This window comes from Danio rerio, chromosome 3 (assembly GCF_049306965.1).
Source record: "Danio rerio strain Tuebingen ecotype United States chromosome 3, GRCz12tu, whole genome shotgun sequence".
Taxonomy (NCBI): domain Eukaryota; kingdom Metazoa; phylum Chordata; class Actinopteri; order Cypriniformes; family Danionidae; genus Danio; species Danio rerio.
In genome coordinates, this window is record NC_133178.1 from 33,757,271 (window position 1) to 33,779,301 (window position 22,031).

Consider the following 22,031-nt stretch of genomic DNA (forward strand, 5'->3'; position numbering starts at 1 on the left):
GTCAAAGATTTACTCTCTCGGTTTATTATATTTTAATCCACACTATGTATTTTAAACAAATAAATATGCAAAAACACGACTTTATAGACCTACGTGCCTTTTGGACATATATCACATTTTATCAGTTTTTATGTTTTTTTCATCATTTTTATTATTTGTTTTTATTTTTCTTATACTTGCTTCTCTTATTCCTGTTTATGTAAAGCACTTTGAATTGCCACTGTGTATAAAATGTGCTATATAAATAAACTTGCCTTGCCTTGCCTAACTTTGTTAAAAAACCAACACAAGCAAGCAAATTCAGCTCTTTTGTTAGCAGTTCACGATTACTCACAGCTGTTACTTTGTGTTAAATCCTTTCTCTAAAGGTGGACATTTCTGGAAAACCTTTGGGAAATCTGGGCTTTCTGGAAGTGGTCTTTCAGTGGCCTTCTGCCGTGGCTAATGAGAAGTGGCTGCTTTACCTATCAGAGATTCAGATGACGGGAACATCAGAGTCCTTCTGTGTCGCTAAAGGCATCGTAAACCCCCTTAATCTCACAGTAAGTAATTATATGCATGAGTGTTGCCATCGCTGATTGTTTTCCTGCAATATAAGAGGCGAACCAGCCTCTGAATCCCTTAGAGGAGCAGCAGAAGAAATCATGCTGGGACTGGGAGCTCCTCCTTTCCCAAAACTATATTATCCACAGCTCGCACTGCAATCTTGCTCGATGTACAAAGCCATGTGGGATTTCTTTTTTTCCAAAAAGTCCATCTCCTCGTATGAAGCAAAGGGCGGTTCACAGAATATCTATCTCGGTGTGCCTATAAATCAGAGTGACATGTGCTTATGAGGTCTAGATGTTCTACAAATAAAGCGCCAAACTCAAGAGAGAATTAGCTAAGAGAGAAACATCTTGTATAATAGCAAGCCACTCAATCAAAATGCTGTAATTCACGGTGCTCCATGCTTATTAATGTGATGTAGAATTACGTAACGTGGTGAAACGTAATCCAGTTGACTTAATTTTGTAGGCCACCTCAGGATTTAGCATCTCTTGGGTTCCCTCATAAAAACCCATTCGAAAATTTCCATTGGTTTTTGAATGATTACAACAACAAAAGTTTCTTCTTCTTTTTTTTTTTTAAGAACTGCACGAGTAAGTGTTGAAAGATTGCAATCTGGATTTAAACACCCATGCAATTTTATTCCTAAAAAAACTGATTGAGCTTTTCTCTTTTAAACCTTTTTGATGAAAACAATCATGGCAAACAGTCAGATTTGTGCTTAATCTGTTGACATGTTTTTATAAAATCTTTAGTCTTTTGACTTTTTCAGCCACACATTATACTATGTTGAGTTTTGAAAAGTCAGATTATCAGAAGTACGGAGATAAAAGTTTAAAGTTAGACACTAAAATTTTCTGAAGCAATTAAAAATAGCAAATCACCTTTTGAAAGTAACTTGATGCCTCACATAAAGTTTATTTTAACATTATTACTTTAAATGGCGACACAGTGGCGCAGTAGGTAGTGCTGTTTACTCACAGCAAGAAGGTCTCTGGTTTGAGTCTCGGCTGGGTCAGTTGGCATTTCTCTGTGGAGTTTGCATGTTCTCCTTGCGTTTGCGCGGGATTCCTTAACAAGTCCAAAGACGGGGTACAGGTGAATTGGGTAAGCTAAATTGTTTGTAGTGTATGTGTGTGAATAAGTGTATTTCCCATTGAAAAGAAAATGAATGAATATTACTTAAAATAAAAACAGAGAATCATTAAATAATTTATGTAAAAATAAATGTAAAATATGCTAGAATATTATTCGTAGATTTCTCTTCGGCATTCAGCACAATTCGTCGAGTTTTGGAGTGGATGCAAGTATGACTGCTTGGTTACTGGATTTTCCTTACTAAGGGTGCTTTCACACCTGTAAATCGATTCAGTTGTTCCGAAACAGAGATTACGAATGTTACATTGTTACTCTTTGCTCTTGGTGCAGTTTACTTTCGCACTGCAAAGTTTCTAATCAGAGCAAAAGAGCTAAAACAAGTCACGTGTGAGTAAACTCTCCTCACATTGGTCAGAGTGTCAGGGTTTATTTTGCAGAGTCCCGCTCAGCTGTCAGGAGAGGTGGTGGTTTGGTGGTGTTTGACAAGGTGCGCGCGACGTGTCTGAAGAGTGAGGAGAGATTCGGTGGGGAGGGGTGAGAAGGGTACGCGATGTAGCCTATTTGAGGACCAGGAGGGAGACGCGAGATTACCGGGAGATCATCACTCGTTTGCGGGCATCTGGAGACTCGCGAAACTTCCCGCCCTACTCATAATTCTCTATTCATATAGCCTTATGCCTATCACATATCCATAAAACACAGTGATATAACCGCGCTCGGATCATTTGCTTTCTCACTGCAATCGATCCAATCCAGGGTTTCGTTTCAATCGAGGCGAGACCACCTCATCAAAGCGATCTCAGATTGATTGATTTGGCGCGGATTCGAGAGCGATTGGTGGTTTCACATATGCCAAACGAACTGCGCTAACTGGGCAAACACAAAAGTGTAGGTGTGAAAGCACCCTAACAGGTCTCAGAGGGTTAGGGTTAACAGTATTCTGTTGGATCCTATGACCACATCTATGGGCTTACCAAAGAGGTGTGTTCTTTCTCCTCTTATTTACATCCTATACACAAATGAGTGTCAAAGTCCTTTTGACAATCGGTACATTCTTGAGTTTGCGGATGACACTTTTTTTGTAAGTTTGTTGGTGGGTGAGGAGGCAGAGCATGGACCTGTTGTTGAATATTTTACAAATGTGTGTCAAGAAGCTGGTCTACGTGTGAACACAGAGGAAACGAAAGAGATGTGCATTGACCTGCGTCGGAAGCTGGACATAATATTACATGGGTGCTATGGTTAATAACTGCCAGATTGAATTAGTGGAAAGCTATAAGTACCTAGGTACTATTATTGATAATAAATACAATTTTTATTTAAAAATACAGAAAGACTATGTAGGACAGGCCAACAAAGACTTTATTGTTTGTGAAAATTAGCAACATTTAATATTAATAAGACTCTGATGGTGGCATTGTTTAAGGACTATATAGAATCCATTTGTTGGTTTGCTACTTTAAAAGTAAAAAAAGAAGAACTCTCTGTCTAAGGTTTTAAATACCTGCAGCAAAGTATTAATTGGTTAAAGTGTCAGTGTTATACCATTTGAATGAAAGCCAGCTGTTAAAGAAAGCCCATCAGATTACATCTGATATTTCCCATACTCTTTTTAAGTCATTTCAAATATTTCCCTCAGGAACTCGGTATTGGGTCCCTTTTGGCAAGGACCAACAGATTAGAATTTTCATTTGTTCCTTGTGAGATCGATTTGCTGAATTTTGGACATTAAAGTTTTCAGTAACAGTAAATGTTAAATATTAAAATATCAACATAGGTTAATTTTGAAAACATAGCCCTATATACATATCTGGAGATCACGAATTATGCAGCCAGAAAGGGTCATCTTTTGGTTATCAGTTAGTCTGTCCACATCGGCCTCTGGTGGATTTATGCAAGAACAGCTGTTGCAAATTGCACTCGCGAGAGAAATTTGAAATCTAAAAAAGCGTACACAGCAGCCTCTGGTGCTTCATGAAAACAAAACTGCAAAAAAAAAAATAAACATAGCTCCTGGGAGGTATTTGGGGCTCCCCAAATATGTATATAGGGGTACGTAATCAGAATGAGCATGGGTTGTAAAATATATTTATTAGCAATTAACATTTGGTCACAAGCCTTATTAAATGTAATCATCTTTACATTTTGTTAATATCAGGATCACTATTTCGTGATCTTCATTTTAACTAAAATATGTATGATTACATTACACATAATTACATTAGATTAAGTTTTGTTCATGATGACTTTCAGAAACCTTAATAGAATTACTAGAAGTAAAACATAGCATAGTCTATAAATGAATAACACCAAAGCCTTCAGCCTTCAGTAACTTTGTCTTTATTTAAAAACATTTAGTTTGTGCATGAATATAAAAATAAAGAAGCTGTAAAAGTGAATTAGCGAGGATACATTTTTCCTGTTCAGTGTTGTGATGATGTTTAATGTGCCAGAAAACCTCTGTAATTCCACTTAGCCCTTTGTCAAGACAAGAAAAAGCTTTAAACCATGAACATCAAGGAGGTCATACTTTCTATATTTTATGTTGTGCAAAAAAAAAAAAAAAAACTATATACAAATCTTATTTCACAGATAACCACAGATCTTATTTCAAACATTTAACAAAAACAAATAATAAAAAATGAATTCACTTTTGGTACAGTGGACCCGAAGATGCTAAGATATTTGTTTCATGGTTGACTGACAAAAAAATACATCACCTCTGCGTTGGCATCATTGTTGTGTACTGTGCATATTGTGTATGTTAATGCGATGGATGTGTTGCCTTTGTGGTTTAGGTGTCAGAGCGTAAGTCTAGGAGGAGGAAAAGAGACGAGGTCTTGTCAGAGTCCAAACTGGCTATGTCGCAGAAAACCCGTCAGGGCCAAAACAAGCCTAGAGAAGTCCTGGTGCGTATATCCATCTCTCTCAACCATTGTTTTGTTGCTAGGCAACTGGATGATAGCGCCATGTCATGTCTCCTCTGATACTTTGCAGGATGTAGTATGCAACCAGATAAAAACAAAATTAAAGCAAGGCAAAAAAACATTTTTAATGGACCTGTCAATTTAGAGATTTTGCCTTTTAGAAAGTGTGTTTTTTCATTCAAATATAGAGTAAACATCTAAAGTACACTTTAGAGTGTTTGATTTTGTGTAGATTTCAAGTACAGCACAATTTTAAAGTCTATTTTCTGAAAAATGCACAAATAGCAAACTTCAGGTTTATTATTATCTCTATTTTAAAGCTTTTTTACATTTAAAGCTACATTATTCATACATACAGAATTCATGCATTATTTTCCTGATTTATATACAGTTGAAGTCAGAATTATTTTCCGTCCTGATTTATTAGCCCCCCTATTTATTTTTTTCCCCAATTTCTGTTTAATGGATAGAATTTGTTTTCAACACATTTCTGAACATAAAAGTTTTAATAACTCATTTCTAATAACTGATTTATTTGATCTTTGCCATGATGTCAGTAAATAATATTTTTCTAGATATTTTTCAAGACACTTCTATACAGCTTAAAGTGACTTTTAAAGGCTTAACTAGGTTAATTAGGTGAACTAGGCAGGTTAGGGTAATTAGGCAAGTTATTGTATAATGATGGTTTGTTCTGTAGACAATTAAAAAAAATAGCTTTAAGGGGCTAATAATTTTGACCTTAAAGTGGGTTTTAAAAAAATGAAAACTGCTTTTTTTCTAGCCGAAATAAAACAAATAATACTTTCTTGCAGTATTTTCTGAATGATGAAGTTAAAACTAGAGATTCCCAAAATTTACTCGGTAAAACCCTTTGACTATAATACATCAAAACTGGAGAACACCAATATTAAACCGGACTTCATCTAGTGTTTAGATGTTTGTGTTTTTAATGCAATTATGCCTAATTTGCATATTTAATCAACATTTTAGAAAGCTAATACAAATAGTTTTTGCAGCTAATGTAATCAACCAACAGAGTACATAAGGTAATAATTATACTATCATTAAAGTTTTGTAGCAGTGTCATACAAAATCTGTATTTAAGCAAGTCCAGCCTACTTACAAGTACCTTTATTATAGATGGCGTCTGTTCTGTTTTAAGATGTAGTATGCAACTAAGACTAGAAAAATCTAAATTAAAGCAAGGCAAAACAAAAATACAAAATTTAATAAACCTGTCAATTTAGAGATTTTGCCTTTTAGAAGGTGTTTTTTTTTCATTCAAATATTAAAATAAACATCTATAGTACATGCTAGAGTGTTTGTTTTTGTGTAGATTTCAAGTACAGCACAATTTCAAAGTCCACTTTCTGAAAAATGCACCAAATAACAAACTTCAGGTTTATTATTATTATCTCTATTTTCAAGTTTTTTTTGAAAGAGAGAGATTCATATATTAATTCATACATTGTTTATACATTATTTCCCTGATTTATATACATTTACTCCACAAAAGCATTGTTTACTGGCTGATCGCTGAATGATGTAGTTATGAATGATGGAGTTTTATCTAGAGATTCCCAAAATGTACTCTGTAAAACCCTTTGACTCTAATACATTAAAAATGGGGAACACCAGTTTTAAACCTAACTTTATCCAGTGTTCAGATATTTGTGTTTTTAATAAAATGATAAATATTTAAATCACATTTCAGAAAGCTAATACAAATAGTTTTTGCAGCTAATGTTATCAATCAGCAGAGTACATATGGCAATAATCATAGCATCAGTAAAGTTTTGTGTCATAAAAAAACTGTATTTGGGCAAGTACCTTTATTATGGATGATGTCTGTTCTGTTTTAAGATGGTGGCACTCGAGCATCTAAGATGCACTGAAGACTCACTTTGTGATTATGTTGATTTGCTGAGTTAGCAGTCTTACAGTTACAGTAACTTACAGTAGACAGTAACACCCCTCTTTCAGGGTCTGTAAGAATTATCTTCTTTACAAAGAAATGAAAGAGAAAGGGTCTATTAAATCTATCAAAAATTACCTTAAAGACATTCTTAATGTTTTTAAGTGCTGGAAAGATGATGAAATTTGTAGTCAATAATATAACTCATTACTAGGCCCACACGAAATCTGCAGATTTCCCCAGATTTTTAGCCTATCGAGTCTACTAGTTTACTTGTGTAAATTTGTGTGATTTCAGTAATAATATTGATTTTAAAAAATGTGTTAATTTGACTTACAGTCAATACAGTTTGTAAAGTAGTATTTTCTGTCTTTTAGTAGATATAATATATGATAGACTTGCCTTGTTTACCAAATAAGTGAATCTAGATGGATTTGCATTGTAACCATGAAATAAAAGTTAAAAACATATTATTTTATTTCAACATTAAGTTTTTAGGTATGATACTGGCAAAATCATTCAACTTAAATCAGCAGAAATAGCAAAAAAATGTCAGCAGATTCTGTCTGGCCTTACTCATTACTCTATTCACATGAAGTGCCTTGCCTAAAGAGTTTACCGGCTGTCACTGCTCTCTCTTTCTCAATGTCAGAACTGCACCAAGGGCACTGCCCGCTGTCAGACCTTCAGCTGCCCTTTGAGCGCAATGAAAACCTCCGCCATGCTTACCGTCAGAGCGCGTGTTTGGAACAGCACCATGCTTGAGGTCAGGCCTCGCTTTGCACCTGAAACGTCATGTTTTCTTCTCATTACTGCAGACTTGTCGCATGTCAGACTCTCAAGGATAAATCTCATGTCTGCTTTGTGATCTTTTTCAATTTATGAAGGGTTGAAGTGGTTTCGTTTTGTCACACCTGGCTTCCTGTATGCCACATATGTATATATTGCCTTAAAGTTGATAAGATGTTTGGACACTAAGTCCGGCTTTAGAAATGAGGAATGTCTGAAAACAACTGATGCTTGACTTTTCTCAAAACTTATTTCTCTATTCCAAGACTTTTCTTTTAACTGGCCCCAGTGTGATTTTAGTGGATGTATAAAGTCATAAAGCCTGAAGTATTTCCCCACATTAGCCATGAAAAACCTTGCTACACTTCACAACTCCGAAGTGGCCAAATAATGTTGTCCTTCATTTTGAAAACAGCATCTGCTGCTGTTTAATGTTAGATTTTTAATGCTTTTAAAATAAGTCTTTTACGCTCAACAAGGCCACATTTATAACCCAATATTTGAATATATTTTAAAAAGAATTCACAAGAATAAATTACATTGTTGTTGTTTGTGAGCGCTGAATTTTCAGCATTATAATCTTCAGGGTCACATGAATCTTCAGAAAACATTGTACATTAAGATTATCATTTTGATTATCATTTCGATTACCAATTTTAAAAACAGTTTTAAAAATCTGAAATAGAAAGATAAAAATTAGACTATACTGTTCAAAAGTTTTATAGGCATGTTTAAACTGTGTTTTAGAGCTTCACTGTTCACTGTTCAGCTTCAACATGCCTTAAACACTTGTCTGGAATTGTATGCCTAGTAAGACCTTGATTTGCTGGTTTAGGTTTATTTGGTTAGGGGTTAAAATATGCAGTCTTTATGGGTCTGTAAGAATTGTCTTCCTTTTTTTATATTTTTATGCGAAATATTCTGCAAAAGTGCATTAGGCTGATCAAAAGTGACAGTAAAGACATTGATGATGTTTGTAAGTGCTGGAAAGATGATGAAACATGTAGTCACTATCATAAATGAGTTGACTTTTGTAATAAAATAAAAACCGAAGTCTTTTTTCAACATATAATTTATTTATTTTAGGTCAAGAATTCTCAAACTATAGAATTGCAGGGGCTTTTTGAGTTTATATTACTATTGCTAATAATGATTAACAAATAATAATATATACATTTTAAAATATGCAAAATCAAGTAATTGGTATATTTATTTTTCTGGGAATAGGAATGTATTGTTAAGCCATATAAATATCTCAGAGTATATATATATATGCTATATTTTAGTAGGGGTGTCCCGATCAGGTTTTTTGCCCTCGAGTCTGAGTCATTTGACTTTGAGTATCTGCCGATACCGAAACCTGATCCGATACTTCTATAATACATAAAAAAAGAATAAAGAGTGAAGAAACAGATTCAAGATGTTACTTATTTTTTTTTATTTATTTCACCTTATTTTAACATTCAACAATTTTGTTATCAAACAGAGCACTTTTGTGCGGTAGCTTGAACAATCTAGTAATAAATACCATCAATTCTTCACTTTTGGATATAGTGCAACAGTAAATATAAAACAAAATCTAATATAAAAACAAATAGCACCTCAACCTAAGACACCCGGCAGGCAATTCCAAGTTTATATATCCTAGAGTTTGCTATGGCAATGTTGTCATCATCAACTTTATAAAACCTCTAAACCGCAGACATACTTGCACTTTCTGCTTCAAGCTGCTTCCATGTTCTACTTTGCCGGCATTTAGCCAAGTGTCTCTGCAACTCTGTGCCACCATAAATATAGATTTGTTCAAAATAATGAGAATATATATGTAGATACATATATATTCGAGTTCTGGTCAGGAGGTAACGTCCGATTCAATTCGAGTCTGAAACCATGTGATCAGGCCTGATTTCCGATCATGTGATCAAATGTGGATTTATTCATTCTGATCGTATCCCCTATATTTTTTGTCAATGTGGCTCAACTGTCTAAACAAAATTGGCAATGTCTGCATTGCATGTACAAATGTTAACAGCAACAACATGCTGAAAGAAAGTCTTCCAGGATTGAAGTATTTCAAGTTAAATTGCATAATTATCTAGCTTCTAGCTCTCTGCAATTCTTACATGGTTGCCCACTGAAGCTACGCTAAGCAGGGCTGCGCCTGGTCAGTACCTGGATGGGAGACCACATGGGAAAGCTAAGTTGCTGCCGGAAGTGGCCTTAGTGAGACCAGCAGGGGGCGCTTAACCTATGGTCTGTGTGGTTCCTAATGCCCCAGTAAACTGATGGGGATTCTGTACTGCTAACTGAGACATCTTGAGTTTCTGTGGTCATTCATCCCTTGAAAAAAGAGTAGGGGTTTAATTTGCCCACTGGCCTTTGTCCATCATGGCCTCCCAACCATATCATAATTGGCTGAATCACTCCTCTTCACCAATCAGCTGGTGTGTTGTGTGCGGTCTTGTGCATTAAGGCTGCTATTTCGTCATCACATTGGTGGTGGATGAGTTGACCCCCCATCCACACAAACACAAACACAAACATCTCAAGAAATTGTAAAGCGCTTTAAGTGTCCAGAAAAGTGCAATATAAATGTAAGGGATTATTATTACTGTTATTATTATTTTAGTTGTAATTGATTAAGAGCTGATTTTGACTGTTTGTTCAAACTAGTAACTTAAAATGAGTTAAAACAACACAATTCTTAATTTTTGGGGATAACTTAATTGTTTTATGTTAAATCAAATACATTTTGTAAAAACTATTCAGTTAACTTAAACAGATTGTGTTTACGAAATAATTGTATGAAACCCAGTATTTTTTACAGTGCAGAAACATGGATCAGAATTTATTTTATTTACTCCTTTACCCAGGTGGAATGTATTCCTTGTAGGGGTGGGAAAATTAGATTTCTTTACCGAGTAATGAACTCAAGTAGTAGAGTTAAAATTTTCTATTTTCAGTAGCCAGATTCCCTGTACGCAATCACATTCACAAGCTTTGATCTTATTCCAGATTAGGAAGTCATTATAGTGAAGCCAAAGATAAATGAAAAGAGGTACAAAACATTTGTTCAGCTTCCCAGATTGTTTTCATTGCTCATAAGATAGACCCCAAGAACCAAATTTCCACAAATGACCCATCGCTAGTCTAAAAGGAAGCACATCTCAGATGTGCAGTGCTTGGGACACTACAGTAAATAACATTTATTGTCTAAAATAACATTTGTGCTGCTCTTTTGTTTTACAGGACTACAGAGCTAAAGGAGTGAGTGTGCAAGGCAGTGTCATGCTGACTCTAAAAACAGACAAAAAAAACATCAAGATGAACAATAACATCCGTGAGGTACAAATCTCAGAGTTTTCTCTTGCATCCAAGATTCGTTCTTGCATGCATTTAGCATAAGTTGGAGGAAAATCAAATATTTATTAAAATGAGGCAATTTTGCTTTATGTATTTCCTGGCGTGTTAGAGATTAATGATAGTAAACATCTCTTCTGGGTTTAGTTTACAGTAGAAATAGACCCCGCAGTGGCTGAAGAACTACCGTATGAAGCTCCTTTGTGGATCATCATTGTGTCCGTTCTGTCAGGAGTGGTTATGCTGGGCGTGATTGTTATTCTTCTGTGGAAGGTGAGGATCCTTTTGTGCTTCGGTGCCGCACACTTATCTTTTGTTCGCACATCTGCATGCTATTCTGGATGGAATAGCATAAACAACAGATTCAGTTTATCACATTATGCTTTAACGCCATAAACAAGTGTGAAGTTTGTTTTTAACTGCACCTTGAGAAGAGCAACACATATTGCCACACATTTTAATTCTTCTTCTGTGCGAGACATCAGTCAGGCATTCAGAATAGCACTTTGATGTCTATAAACCTAACAGTCATGAGGTTTTTATATTAAGTTAACCATACTAGCCTACACTATTAAAATAGTAGCCCACATTGATAAAAAGAATTAATTCATGACAATGAGATTGACAATGCATAACTTTAGATTTTAAGATTATGAGGCTGAACGGCATGAAATACCATCAGTCTACAGAGATTTCCCAATATTTCTCTGTTGCAATTTGGATATCACAATAATTAACCCGGACAAGCCAAAGCAAAGCAAACACTACCAGATTACTGTTGTGTTTGTGATTATATAAATGCTAAACACATGGAGGCATTTCTTTTTTCTTTTTTTACTGAACTAGTCTGCAGTAACGAGAACAGTAGTTTCATTAGAAACAAACAAATGGCCAACCAAAAAGTTACTCAAGGTTATACAAAGAGTGGCCAACACAAAATACAAACATTTTTGATATGTGAGTCCCATCTCACACTCAATACACTACAATTACTATGGTATAACTGAAGCACAGCAACTAAAAAAAGAGAGAGGTCGACACAAAAAGTCACATGTCGGCTTAATAATGTTTTAATCAGCTGTAGTTTGAAATTACTGTGATCTTTTCAAATATCAAAAGTAATCAAAAAGTCATTTTTGATATTTTTTATTCTTATAAATAAGCTCCATGTATGCAATCAAAATAACTACTTTCTCGCCTAAAACAGCCTCAAAAGTGCATTGTGTTGTCCAACAGCTGCAATATCTGTCAAACTGTAGTGAGTTTATTGATCTGCTTTCACTCTATGTGGGCAGAGTTATACAGAAGGGTGAGGAGGATGTACGAGTGCTGATATTGCAAAATATCGCACAGCTATCAGCCAATCAGATTTGAGAACCAGACAGAACTGTTGTATAAATATATATATATATATATATATATATATATATATATATATATATATATATATATATATATATATATATATTGAAGCTGTTATGTGTATTTTAGAAAATGTATGTTTATAGTAATTTTAGGAGTGCAAGGAGTGCGTAATTACCACATTTTACTCGTGAACTGAAAAACCTCATTATATAAACCCAAAGGAACCCACATTGAACTGAGTTCTGACTTCCTCTGTTCATTTACTGGGCTTTCACAATAGCAAATAAACGTATAGAAAGTGAACAGGATTTATACACACAAACCAACATTCAGGAAGGAAGAAATATCACACTGGATATCCATATTCTAAAAAACAATCTGTCAAACCATATCACAATGCGCTGTATTAATATGAAGGACTTTTCCTGCATTGTAGAGATGTGTCTGTACAAATGTAAACTTTATTTTGAACAGCACAGAGTCTGAAAGAAATGAATGAATAATACCCTGGCAGAAAATTATCAGGATATTTGTGTGCGAGTTTGCAATGTGGAAGGATAAAAATCTTGTCAGAAAAAAACACATTTGTGAGTTGGGCGCATTTAAACGTCACCACAAAATCATAATTATCAGAGGGAATCTCAAGATTTTCATTAAGCCCTGAGTTTCAGAGTGATGTTATTGACCAAACATGTCAGATTTTTATTAAAGGACAATTTTCAGGTTCAATGAAAATGAAAAGTCAACACTAACTGTTCTTAGTTTCCTTGTTATCCCTTGTTATACATTCCTGTGTATGTATACAGTGCTTAGCATAATTGAGCACACTCCACTTTGAAAATTAATATCTGTATCCATTACTCAGTGAATATAGGCAATGTAATTTGGTGCATTTAAACAAAACAGATTTAGTAAATAGATATATTTATTAAAATAATATTTTAATCACCAAACATATTTAGAAATGGAAAGATAATACAATTAAATTTAAGCAAAATGTTGAAAAAAATACAACCAACAAAATTTCAACTAAATTTTTCCATTTTTTTTTGCTTCTCTTGATTTTTCCTCTTTTATAAAATTTGTATTTAATATTTTTTTAAAAACATATAATTTTTTTATTGTTAGATTAGCTCCAGATTTGTCTTTAGTGCTGATTAATTTAATGTATATGCACAAATATAATATTGTCTAGTTTCCTATTAAAAATATGAATTTAAAAGAAAGATTTGTGAGGGGTGTACTAGCATATGCTGAGCACTGCATTTATTCATGTGTTCAAGTCATCCTAGGAAGTTTATAAAATAAGCATTTGTAATTATGTTTTCGAGTGTGGTCAGTGAAAGATGCTGATGTTTTTTTTTGCATAAATTTCAACACGATTACTTAAATCCATTTCTAAAATGACTAATAACGAATGTTTTTTTTTCGCTGTATGGCAGTTTATGAAAGTGCTGAATATTGAATCATATATTATGTGCATTTGTTCAGGTGCATTCAGTAATAATAACTTTAGATGTAGAACAATAGTTATCTGATTCAGTAAAATGAACTTCACACGAGAAACTGATCTCAAAATTAGGAATAACACAGAAATAAGAAGCGCCAAGAATCGACATGAGTCTACGAAAGATGAAAAGTCTAGACAAAAGAATCACAACTTAAAAGTTTGAACAAACCTGAGAGGATATAACACTAAAATAAAGCTGTAAGCACAAAATTAATTACACATTTTGTGTGCAAATCTGACCAAAATTATGGAAACTATAAACAGTGCTCAGCATAATTGAGTACACCTCATTTTGAAAATGAATATTTTCATCCGTTTCTCAGTGAATATAAGCAATGTATTTTGGTGCTTTTAAACAAAACAGATTTATTAAACATATTTATTGAAATAATATTATAGTCACCAAACATATTTAGAAATTTAAAGATATTTTTAATTAAATTCAATTAAAATTTAGCAAAAAAAAAAAATATATATATTATATATCTTGATTTTTCCTCTTTGTTAAAATTTTTATTTAATATTTTTCTATAACATTTAAATTTGGGTGAACTAGTTTTTGGACCGTTATTGTAAGTTAGATAAGCTCCAGGTTTGGCTTGAGTACTGACTAATCTAATGTCTATGCACAAATATAATATTGTATAGCTTCCTATTAAAAATATTAATTTAAAAGAGAGATTTGTGAGGGGTGTACTTATATATACTGAGCAATATATATACAAAACCAGTAATAAGAGTAACATTTTTGGAAATTGAGATTTACACATCTTAAAGCTGAATGAATGAATAAGTTTTCCATTGATGGTTTGTTGGGTTAGAACACTATTTGGACTAAACAATTTGAAAAATCTGGAATCTGAGGGTTAAAAATTAAATATTGACAAAATCACCTTTAATGTTGTTCATATTCCATTCTTAGCAATGCATATTACAAAAAAAACAAAAAAAACAATTTTGATAGATTTTTACAGAAGAAAATGTGCTAAATTTCCTCATGGAAGATGATCTTTGCATAATATTCTGAAAAAAAAAAAATCAATAATTTTGACCCATACAGTATGTTTTGGCTATTCCCACAAATATACCAGTGCAATATCAAACTAGTTTTGCAGTCCAGTTTCTATCATGTTTGACATGATGCAAAAAATACTAAGATTTCGCAATAAGTTTGTGTATTTCCTTCCAAAACTTCAGCATAAATTATATTTTTGACTTCTCAGTACACATTTATTGCAGTCAAATTACATTCCTTCTATTTGTGTTTTGTTTTTTCATGCACTTGATCTATGGACATATTTAAAATGTGATTTTAAACACCCCAGACACTTGAAGCAGAGGAGCTTCTGACTGTAGATCAGTTTCTCTAGCCTTTCCTTGTGTTTTGTTTGCCTGCTCATATCTGAATCCTGTTCCCCAGTGTGGTTTCTTCAAGAGGGCCAACACCAGAGAGCTTTATGAGGCCAAGGCCCAGAAAGCAGAAATGAAAACACAGCCATCAGAAAACGATCGCCTTACAGAGGAGGACTGAGATTCTGGCCTTTGCGGGCCTCTGACACACAAATAGCAAGTTCGTAGGTGCCACAGCGCTCCAGCTAAAACCCAGCTTGGCTTAATTAACAATAATGTATTCCACGCAAGCTCCACTAATACTGTCTTTCCTCTTCCCTTTTGAGACACAGCTCTTGCCTCGTCTGTTTTCCACTCTCATCATTGCTCTCAAAAACACCAAAGGGTGTTTTTTTCCTGAAACAAATTGATATGTGAGGCTCTTTGTTTTATCCTCAGGCTTGCGATGCTGTTATCTTGGAGATAGAACGATGTCTTAAAACATCAACTGTATATTGCTCTAATACAACTTCTGAATGCCTTTTCTGGCTTTGACAAGGCTAATAACTTCCTTCTGCGTTACCGTGTTCTTTGCTTTCCTGCCGTTTGAGAGCTTGCTTTCAACCGAGGCAACAAAACTCCTTCTGATCACATCTTCTCTTACAGAGATAACAAGCTTTCTTCTCCCCTGCACAATCTCCTGTTGAGTTCCTCACGCATTCTTACACGCTCCCTCTTAATAATTTGCTCTCTTTATAATTTCGCTAATGTTTAAAGAATGCTTCATAATCTCATGAAATGAATTCCGTCGATGCTCTCCGATTACTTAAAGCTGCTATGAATACATGCTGCTCACATTCTTACTGTAATCAACCTGTTATGAAAATGTGGTCGGATGTCTCTTTCTGAACGTGCCTACTTATGGGTTTTTTCCTTCTCGCAGAGTGGCTTTTTTACAAGGATCGACTACTTTCGAGCTATGCCAAAATACAAAGGCGTGAGGATTTGTAAGAAGGAACAATACCAGGTAAACCAGGGCTTTTTGATTCTGGACACCACGAACAACAGAAAACACTGGATCACGAGCTGGACAGAAAAGAAGCAGTACTACTGATGAAAAAAAAAAGCACTCGCAAACTGTCTCGCTTAGGCGGTGGAATGGACTATAAAGCCGTCTGTGTCTGAATAAACGCAGATCTACTTGATTTGATTGGAACTTCATTTGGATATCAGATGAAATTGGACATGCTCATTTAAAAATGTGGGACAAGAAATTATTGGAGGAGAAAACATATTGTTTTGATGATTATTTTGATAGTGTTTTATTAATGGAATGCATGTGTTATGTCTGCTGCAGGGCTCAACAATGAGGATTTTTTTACTGCTGGCTCAGTAGGTTTTTTCCTTGCTTTACCAACATTCTCACTTGTCTTATCAAAGCTTGTTTACACCATGGGATAAGAAAAAAATAAAAAGGTAATTCTAACTTTGTATAGCACAATTTGAACTTTTTTTTTCTCTTAATGGACTATATGCACAGCTAGTGTTTTTCAGCCAACGATAAACCTCTGGTAAAAGTTTTTAAAATTCATAATGTTCCTTTTACTGCATCAATGTTGTAATGTACTTAAATACAATCAGTTAAATAGATTTAAGCATTCATTTAGTTGTTCTAGCAAACTCTGCTAAGACGTTGTTTATCCAATGCTGTCAGTAGCAGCAGGCTAGCACATAAACTCCATTGAAAATATTAGGGTAAAATAAATGTCCTTATTTTAAAGACATGGCATGGAAAACTGGAATTTAATGCAGTGCTTCTTGTCTGGTCAGATTCCTATATTGTATCTCTATCAAGCAGTGAAGATGACGGATTTTTAAAGAAATCAGATCTTAAACCTGGTGATTTTGTAATGGTGCAACAGTTCACGATTGGGCTGGCCGACTGAAAATTTAAAGTCTGTTTGCATATACCCCATTGTGAGATTATATAGCTTGTCGTGATTCAGGCTTCACTTCTTTGAACTGCATTTTTTATTTTACTTCAAAATTTCAACAACCAAAAAGTTCTAAACTTTTATGTTTTTAAATTATGAGGTAATATTTTGCAATCCTCACTTCTTTCTCAGTTGTAAGTTTATATTTCACAGTTTAAGTTCTTCTTGGAGCTGAGTTTCATTTCACATCCTGATTTTTTAATCATATTATATGATTTAAGTTTTAAACTCATTTTTAAAATAAATGTATATTTTTTCTAGAAATTGTTTAAATACATGAAATGAATTGCAAGATATGACCTCAGAATTGTTAGAAAAAGTCAGAATTACCTTTTTAATTGCAATAAGATAATTTTGCCTGTACTTCATACTGTAATTCTGACTTTTGTATCAGATTTAGATTTTTTAATATTACAATTTATATTTCTTCATACCTACAGAAAAACAAAAGAGTTGACAGAAATTTTTAATTGGAAAAGAGATCGAATCAGTCAGAATCGTGAGTTGAAAAAGTTGCAATTACATTTTTATTATTTTTATCATGGAAAACCTAAGACTTGAACCAATCATAGAAATGTGCACAGTGCTCAGCAAGTACACTACGCAATCTTTAAAATTCATATTTAATAGGACGCTATACAATATTATATTTGTGCATAAACATTAGATTAGTCAGTACTAAAGCCAAATCTGGAGCTTACCTAACAAAATAACTTATGACAAGTCCAAAAACTAGTACACCCAAATTTATGTTAGAGAAAAATAATAAATACTTTTTTTAAAGGGGGGAAAATCAAGAGAAGCAAAAAAAAAAAAAAGTGAAAAATTGAGTTGAAATTATGTAGGTTGTAATTTCTTTTGCAATATTTTACTTATTTTTAATTGAATTATCTTTTAATTTCTAAATATGTTTGGTGACTAAAATATTATTTTAATAAATATATTTATTTAATAAATCTGTTTAGTTTAAATGCACCAAAAAACATTGCCTGTATTCACGAAAATATTCTATTTCAAAATGGCCTGTACACAATTTTGCTAAGCACTGTATGTACAAGACATGTGAGTGCAATTTATTTTAGTTGTTGTAGAAGTAGATGTAGTTATCTACATTTCTTGTGGGCCATACTTATTGTTGAGCTGTTGTATTTCTTTTTATGCCTCCACATTTATCTGTGAGAGGATTTTTGTATGTTGTGTACCCTCACTGAAAATACTGTAGCACTGATTTTATTTTATGCAAACGTTCCGATACCAAAAAAACTATTGCCCAGTCATGACTCACTACTTCATCCATCTTATTCGGTTCTTGCTTGATATATTTTTATCTTGCATCAGGTTATATATAAGAAACAGTCAAAGATTTAAAATAAATTCTAACATCTACAGAATGTGAATCGTTGAAAGCAGGACAGTAGACAGACACACGCACACAAAAACTCCTCGCCTATGCAATTGGGACAAGACCTAATCTCAAATTCAGCCCGTTTAGTATCTCCCTTTGGAGGTGCTGTAGTGTTTGATTGATGTGTGGCGTGTACAGTATATGTGTATTTCCATGTCCTGATTATTGATAGCCTATATTGTTTCGAGTTTTAGAAATTATTGGTAGGCTATGTATTATATAAATGTGATCACATTTGTCTGAAAGTGTCCAATTGTTGTTGATGTCATGATTGTGTGTATGTGTTTTCTAAGGTGATTTATTTTTGTATTTAAAATGTTTTATAAATTAAGTGAATGTCGTTTACATGTCTAACTTAAACGTTCATTTGTTAAAAAAAGTGATGTGTCAACAGACCTGTGCGCAGCTAAAGGCTGTTTATCGAAGCGTGTGCATTAATTAGCTCTCAAGTAAATAAATAAATAAAGTGAAAGGCGACGATTGGGAGTTTTGTCCTTAATGCGCACTCGTGTTACTAATTTGGCAAGTAATGAACAGGAATGTGATGATTTCTAATCCTGTAAAGCCTCGCACCAGCAGGAAAGTAATTGCATTAGAGTTTGAATAGATGTCAAAACTAACCGCATTCTCCAGCGAGCGTCACGGGAGCGCGAGCCCCGCCTGCAGAAGGATTAGACCGCGCTAAACCTCAGATCCGCGCGCACTGTCAGGTAACGCCGCAAACACCGTCCACGACTCAGCCAACAGCACAAACAACGACAAATAAACACACTGGCTCGCTCTCGTACGCTTGAGGTCAGGACTTGGAAGTTTCCACGCTGTGAACTGGCAAGTGGTTGTCCGTGCGGTACATTTTGCGAGTGAATCTACGCGGCGGGTCGCGTCTTTTCGGAGAGGACGATGTTCATCATATTTGAGAATGACGAGAGCGCGCGTGTCGGCGACGCTCGCGGGGAATGACGCTTCAGACTTTGACCAAGTGTTATCAAGTTAATTACCTGATGGACTAAATGAAGAATGCCGCACGTTTGGGAGTTCGTTCTGATTCTCAACATTAATGTCATCTTTGTGGAAGGTAAACTGAGCTCGCAATATGAAAACTCACTCTCAGGACGCTTTGGATGTTTAACTGATTACATATTCTATATGTTGGTATTACAACGTCATTTTTTTATAATGCTGGCAATGCAGATGTATTTAAAGCTGTATGATTATTTTATTAAGTATTTCATTCTATTCTTTTGCTGATAACGCAGTGCTGCTCATGCTGAAGTGATTTTTAAGTGATTGTTTGCGGACTGCCCTGTGGAGAATAAGCACGATTTGAAGCATGACTAAAATGGTTTGCTCGTTTTAGCAGTTTTAAGTCGGATGCTTTAAAATGGTTTTCACCCTGAACAAGATTGCCTTTTGCTTCTCTGGCAAATCTGAAAAGTGCCCAGAACCCATCTAAAACCATGTCTACAGAACCAGCTGTGAAACCAGATAGGACCAGACAGCTAGTTTAGGCTGGTGTTTTCTCTTTTCCCCCTGCAGGGTGGTCATTTGAAAAAAATGAAACGATTTTAAATTGAACATCAGGGATTTGGAGTCAAGAAATTGCTTCCCATAAATTTCATGTTCTGCATGGCTATGTTGTTTTCTCCTGTTCCTTTCAAAAACGTCATTTGTAAGAAAAGAATGGCCAGGGATTAAAATAATATTGATTTAAACCAGATTAAGACAGTTTGCTGATTTTTGGGTTCCCAGTCTGGGCCAGGCTGGTTAGATAGCTGGCAGTCCAGGTGATCAACCAACCTAATAGTGTTGCTGTCACAGTGCCATAAATATATATCTTATGTTATACAACCTAAGATATGATACTAAGTGGTATTATATACATCTACACATAGATATTTATGAGACAGACTATATTTCATCTGAACAATGTATTATTGAGAATGTTGTTACCAGTTGAATGAAATCTGTGCAAAGTAAATTTATCTAAGCACATAAACTGAATCTAAAGTGACATTTAAATCACAGATTAACGCTGATCAGGGGGTATTATGTTTATAGTGCAGTCACAATTGCATAAATTATGTTGTGGTATTATCATAATGTAAATGTGTATATTTTAAATATAGATTATAGATTAATATGTATGCTATTAAATGTGAAATTAAAACTAAAATTTAAAATAGCCTGTAGGTGGCAGGAAGTCACAGTGAGGGTTCACAATTCACAGACAATCACAAAATTACAGTACATCACTTCTCAGACATCCTACAACCCAGAAACTGCCTCTTCTGCATATTCAGTCAAGAACAGGCGATAACAAATAGGGACATATAAAGGCATAACACTGATCCAACAAAACTCAATAAACTGTATTTTGCTGTCTGCCGAAATCTGTAGGGAAATAGCCTTTAATGATTTAGTCACTGAATCATTTATTCTGAAGATTTATTTAACATGTCTGATTCATTCAGGATTCAGGACCAACGTAATTGAGTGTTTTTGTCTTGTTTTTTTATTGGGTGTGGCATTGAATCATTGTCTTGCCTGATTCGTTCAAAAACAATCATTCATTCTGAGAGAAAATAGCCTTGTTTTGCCTCGAGAAATGGTTCTACTTATTTCTTTTTAAAATGTCTACTCCATCAATGTTAAAAAAAAAAAATATATATATATATATATAAATAGGCTATATGTTTTTTTTTTGTTTTGTTTTTTGCTTATCAAATTGTATGAAATCATTTGCATTTACAAATGTGATATTTTTGCAAATAAAAATAGCATTCACTGAAATAAAAATATTCACTGGATTTACTATTTTTCAAGTAAGGGGTTGCAAACAATTTCTACTGGCTGAATTTAAACTAACAATTTTAATTTGGTAATGTTCAACTTAATTTGTTTGTTTAGATTTAGCCCATATAAATTGTTTGCAACCCCTTACTAAAATCCAATGATTTTTTTTTACGGTGCTCATGCTCACATCATACTACTAAAATAAAATGTTATAAAATTAAAAAAGTAAAAGAGCATTTTTGCACCCATTTTTTAAAATTACATAACTTTTCATTGTCAAATCATCTGGAATTCCATGTGTATTTATCGCAAAGCACATAATAACAAGTAAGATGTGAATTCTACACAGCATTTACTCCATAAGTAACCCAGAAAGGCTCTTATGTTTAATGTCTTGTAATGTGCAGACATACGGACACACACATACTACCGTGTTAATGATACAATCTTTTCAGATCTACAAGTATTTTGAAGGTCCAGTATGGCAGCACTGCTGTAGTACTAGTAAACCAGGGGTGCCAAATCCTGTTCCTGGAGATCTACCTTCCTGCAGATTTCATCTCCAAGCCTGATCAAACACGACTAAACCAACTAAGTCAGATCTGAAGGTGCACTTGGTAATTACAGACAGGTGTGTTTGATCAAGGTTTCAGCTGAACTCTGCAGGAAGGTAGATCTCCGGGAACAAGATTGGGCACCCCTGCGGTACTATGGCAATTCATTAGGACTTTTTCAGGATATGTATTCTTGATATCAACAGTTCAGTTCTTAATATATATATATATATATATATATATATATATATATATATATATATATATATATATATATATATATATATATATAAATACTGATATCAACAATTTCATTTTATCAACAAATCATTTACTTTGGCTAGAATAAAAGCAATGATTAATTTTTAAACACCATTTTAAGGACAAAATTATTAGCCCCTTTAAGCTAATTTATTATTTCAATAGTCTACAGAACAAAC

The 22,031-nt window shown here is 34.1% G+C and overlaps 2 protein-coding genes across 13 annotated transcripts in view; both read left to right on the plus strand.

Moving 5' to 3' along the window:
* itga3a (integrin, alpha 3a) overlaps positions 1–17,505 on the plus strand; it is an 88,191-nt gene extending 70,686 nt beyond the window's left edge. For 3 of the 9 annotated variants that reach the window (XM_691769.11, XM_073944716.1, XM_073944719.1), the window contains 7 exons: positions 369–542; positions 4,446–4,556; positions 7,145–7,258; positions 10,531–10,626; positions 10,789–10,914; positions 14,937–15,086; positions 15,789–17,505. In XM_691769.11, coding sequence (XP_696861.6) covers positions 369–542; positions 4,446–4,556; positions 7,145–7,258; positions 10,531–10,626; positions 10,789–10,914; positions 14,937–15,047 — 732 coding nt within the window. In that variant the 3' untranslated portion in view covers positions 15,048–15,086; positions 15,789–17,505. Of the gene's footprint in view, positions 1–368; positions 543–4,445; positions 4,557–7,144; positions 7,259–10,530; positions 10,627–10,788; positions 10,915–14,936; positions 15,095–15,788 lie in introns of all 9 variants that reach the window. The other 6 variants (XM_021474550.3, XM_073944718.1, XM_005164095.6 and 3 more) reach the window with 3 other exon arrangements.
* A 1,412-nt stretch (positions 17,506–18,917) lies between these two features.
* The window catches only part of ca10b (carbonic anhydrase Xb), a 61,772-nt gene continuing 58,658 nt past the window's right edge, over positions 18,918–22,031 (plus strand). For all 4 annotated transcript variants that reach the window (XR_012401101.1, XM_005164096.6, XM_068219190.2 and 1 more), the window contains exon 1: positions 18,918–19,319. Coding sequence is in view for 3 of the 4 variants with exons in the window: in XM_005164096.6 (XP_005164153.1) it covers positions 19,262–19,319 (58 nt within the window). In the remaining variant the exon portion in view is untranslated. The remainder of the gene's footprint in view (positions 19,320–22,031) is intronic.